Raw genomic sequence first — 3,291 nt, 5'->3', positions numbered from 1 at the left:
TGCCCCTTCCATTTCCATTTACCCATTCTTCCCCCACCACTCATAATGATAAATCCCAAATCTAAATCGCTGTTGGGTTGGCCCCCCTTTCTTCCCAATTGCAATTGGCCCCAATCCTTCCTCCCCTCCCACTCATTTTCCCCCATGGCAATCTTTAAATCACAATTGCCCATCCAAACTTCGAATTGACCCCTCTCTAAATTTGCCCATTCTTCCTCCCACTCATTTTCCACCATGCACATTTTCCAAATCACAATGGCCATGCGCATTACGAATTGACCCCTCTCCAAACTTGCCCATTTTTGCCCCTTACTCATTTTCCCCCATGGCATTCTTCAAATCAAACTTGTCTGTTTTCTTGAGTTATTTTGTCTATTTTTGTTTCTGCACTGTATCCTATTCAATATTTTTGGACATCTTTCATTCCTTAAATGCAACTTCTTTTTGTGTATTATTCAAAATTGTGTCTTATCGCTCGCATGGATTGGTATCTATTTTACAATTTACTGATGTTTGAAAAACAAATTTTCTCGTTATTGTATGATTGTAATCTATTTCTGTTTATGTTGCTATTAATTTTTGCTTATAAATTTTGCATTTGTTTTTTCTATTTTTAGTAATTATTTTAAAACTAAAATTATTTTCTTTTGTACATGTACTAGCTACTGTGTAATTTTTAATTTAAAATTATTTTTTTTGGCTTTATTGAATTTTTTGCTTTAATATAGAGTTTTTTTGAAAACATTGACATATAAGCGTTGAAAATCAATTCAATAATAAAATTCTTTATTAATGTTTTTAATGTTTTAATTGACTATATTAATTTTTTTAGCATATTTTTTTCAAGTTTAAAAAAGATTGTTTTTGAATCAGGTTGTATGATAAAAACATAGAAACATTGCGTGGGCAGTATGTCGTGAAGTTTACTACTATTTAAATCTTCTAAAATATGAATCAAGGTCAACTTGAATTCTTCTAATTTTGGAACTTAAACTCCTCGAACACTTTTCTTGTATTTTCTTAATTTCCTCAATTCAAACCACCCTGTCCTTTTCAGACACTGCCCTTACAGTTTCCAACGCCCCTTTTCATTTCCAATTTGCCCATCCTTCTCCATCCTTCAACAATAATGGTAATTTCAAAATCACAATCTGCCTCTGGGTTGGCCCCCTTTCTTCCCAATTGGGCCCCAATCCTTCCTCCCACTCATTTTCCCCCCATGGCAATTTCAAAATCACAATTGCCTATTCGAATTGACCCCTCTCCAATTTGGCCCCAATCCTTCTCCAACTCATTTTCCCCACGGCATTTTCCAAATCACAATTGCCCATCCACATTTCGAGTTGCCCTCTCTCTTCTCAATTGGCCCCAATCCTTCCCCCACTCATTTTCCCCCATGCCAATTTCCAATTCACAATTGACCCCCATCCCTCTTCCACTTCCGATTTGCCCCTTCTTTCCTCCATCAACACTCCCCCATGACAATTTCTAAACCAAAGTTGCACTACCATCCTTTACCCGCAATCGACAATTTCATTCACCCATACATATTCTCTCATCAAATGGCAATTTACAAAATGCAATTCTTTGTTTTTTTTCAGTTCGTTCATTATTTTTTTACACCATTTTACTTAATCACTTTAAATATGTGTATTTCTTTGAGTAAAAAACTTTCATTTCTATACATACTACGACTATGTCCTCTTTTTTTTATAGATTGGTTTTCACTTTCGATGTTATTAATTTTTGAAGAACAAACTTTACGTTTATTGCGTGTTTATATTTTTTTGTCAAGGTCGCTATCAAATTTTGCTGATCGTTTTTATTTTTGTTGTGTATATTTTTAGTAAATATTGTAAAATTAAACTAAAAATTATTTATTTTTGTCAACTTAGTGGATAATGTACAAATATAGGCTTTAAAATTAATTCTTTTTTTGCTTTGTTGAGTTTTATGTTTTCATATAATATTTACTTTGAATATTTAATTGTAATAGTTGAAAATTAAGTCAATGACTAAATTTTTTAATAATGTTCTCAACGTTTCAATTAACTATACTAAATTGTTATTATACTTTCTTCAGAAATTTAATAAGAAGATTATTTTGGAGTGAAAATGTATTATAGAAGCATGGAAACATTATGTGCACAGCATGTAATTGAACTTTCTACTACTACTATCTCATAAAATATAACTAAAGTTCAAATTTCAATCTTTTGCTTTTCGAATTGGAATTTTTCAAACACTCTTCCTGTTTGGATTCTCCCAAGGTTTTCAATTCACACTCAGTCCTCTTTGAACACTGTCCTCAATTTCAAATGCCCCCTTCTAATTTACCCATTCTTCCCCACATCCATAATGGCAATTTTCAAATCAACACAATCGCCTTTGGGTTGGCCCCTCTTCTCCAATTTCCCTCACCCCCTTTCCCCATCGCAATTTCCCCACTCTCTCCCATTTCCAATTGGCCACATTCTTCCCCCCACCCATAATGGCAATTTCAAATCACGATCACCTTGGGGTTGGCCCAAATTGGCCCCTTTCCCCACCCCTTTTCCACCCATCGCAATTTCCCCACTCTCCCATTTCCAATTTACCCATTCTTTCCCACCTCACACCCATAATGGCAATTTTCAAATCAAAATTGCGCGGGCCCATTTACAATCGGCCACTCTTTCCATATTGCCCATCTTTCCCATTAGCAGAAAAAATCAGTAAAAAGTGTGTATATTGGTGCTCAACGTATTATGCAGAATCAGACCCAATGGAAACAACAAAATCTCCATTTTACAGTATAACAATATGATTCAACATTGGGTCAATTCTGGAAACAATGGATTCAAACGAGTTTCGATCAACGACCTAAGTAATATTGAAAGTAATTTACAACTATGAGGAGAGAATTCGGGGATTTTCTCTAGTAATGATTCTTGTCAAGAAAACTATCAACTAGATTGTCCTCTGTGTATTTAGATGAAAGAATATTAGTACTCGTTGGTATTTCGTCTGCCAAGTCTACTTGGGTAAATTCTTCCAATAAATCCATACGATCGTGAAGCAATTGGTATTAAATAGACTATTGAGGATATATAAGCCCTATATGAACCAAAGTCTCGGGTATAACGGTTCTTCTTATGGGACTGAGAGTTTTATAGTGCCACGATAAAATATCTTGATGAGCTAAAAGACTCATAATAGACGAACAACCCAGTGTGGTTCAAACAACCCATTTCATTCTATTAGCACTGTCCAATCCAGTCGGTATTCAACTGGAGAATGAACATGAAACTA

At 34.7% G+C, this 3,291-nt stretch overlaps 2 protein-coding genes across 2 annotated transcripts; both read left to right on the top strand.

The window, feature by feature from the left end:
* Positions 1-1,078: 1,078 nt before the first annotated feature.
* Positions 1,079-2,163, top strand: Gasu_65370 (uncharacterized protein). The gene has a single exon (XM_005702267.1). It carries the CDS (start codon positions 1,130-1,132, stop codon positions 1,490-1,492), a length of 363 nt encoding a protein of 120 aa, XP_005702324.1. The 5' UTR covers positions 1,079-1,129; the 3' UTR covers positions 1,493-2,163.
* Positions 2,164-2,338: 175 nt separating this feature from the next.
* Positions 2,339-3,056, top strand: Gasu_65360 (uncharacterized protein). The gene is made up of 2 exons (XM_005702266.1): positions 2,339-2,714; positions 2,760-3,056. The coding sequence occupies exons 1-2, from the start codon at positions 2,359-2,361 to the stop codon at positions 2,893-2,895; spliced, it is 492 nt and encodes a 163-aa protein (XP_005702323.1). The 5' UTR covers positions 2,339-2,358; the 3' UTR covers positions 2,896-3,056.
* The last annotated feature ends 235 nt before the right edge of the window (positions 3,057-3,291 follow it).

Source organism: Galdieria sulphuraria (assembly GCF_000341285.1).
Source record: "Galdieria sulphuraria unplaced genomic scaffold scaf_318, whole genome shotgun sequence".
NCBI classification, from domain to species: Eukaryota; Rhodophyta; class Bangiophyceae; order Galdieriales; family Galdieriaceae; genus Galdieria; species Galdieria sulphuraria.
This window is presented reverse-complemented; position numbering and strand designations above follow the sequence as displayed.

Excerpts from the sequence above, each read along its gene's own strand:
- Gasu_65360 (XM_005702266.1), top strand. The coding sequence starts at position 2,359 with ATGGCAATTTTCAAATCAACACAATCGCCTTTGGGTTGGCCCCTCTTC. Across the intron at positions 2,715-2,759 it reads CCCATTAGCAGAAAAAATCA|ACCCAATGGAAACAACAAAA; the intron begins GTAAAAAGTGTG and ends ATGCAGAATCAG.
- Gasu_65370 (XM_005702267.1), top strand. The coding sequence starts at position 1,130 with ATGGTAATTTCAAAATCACAATCTGCCTCTGGGTTGGCCCCCTTTCTT.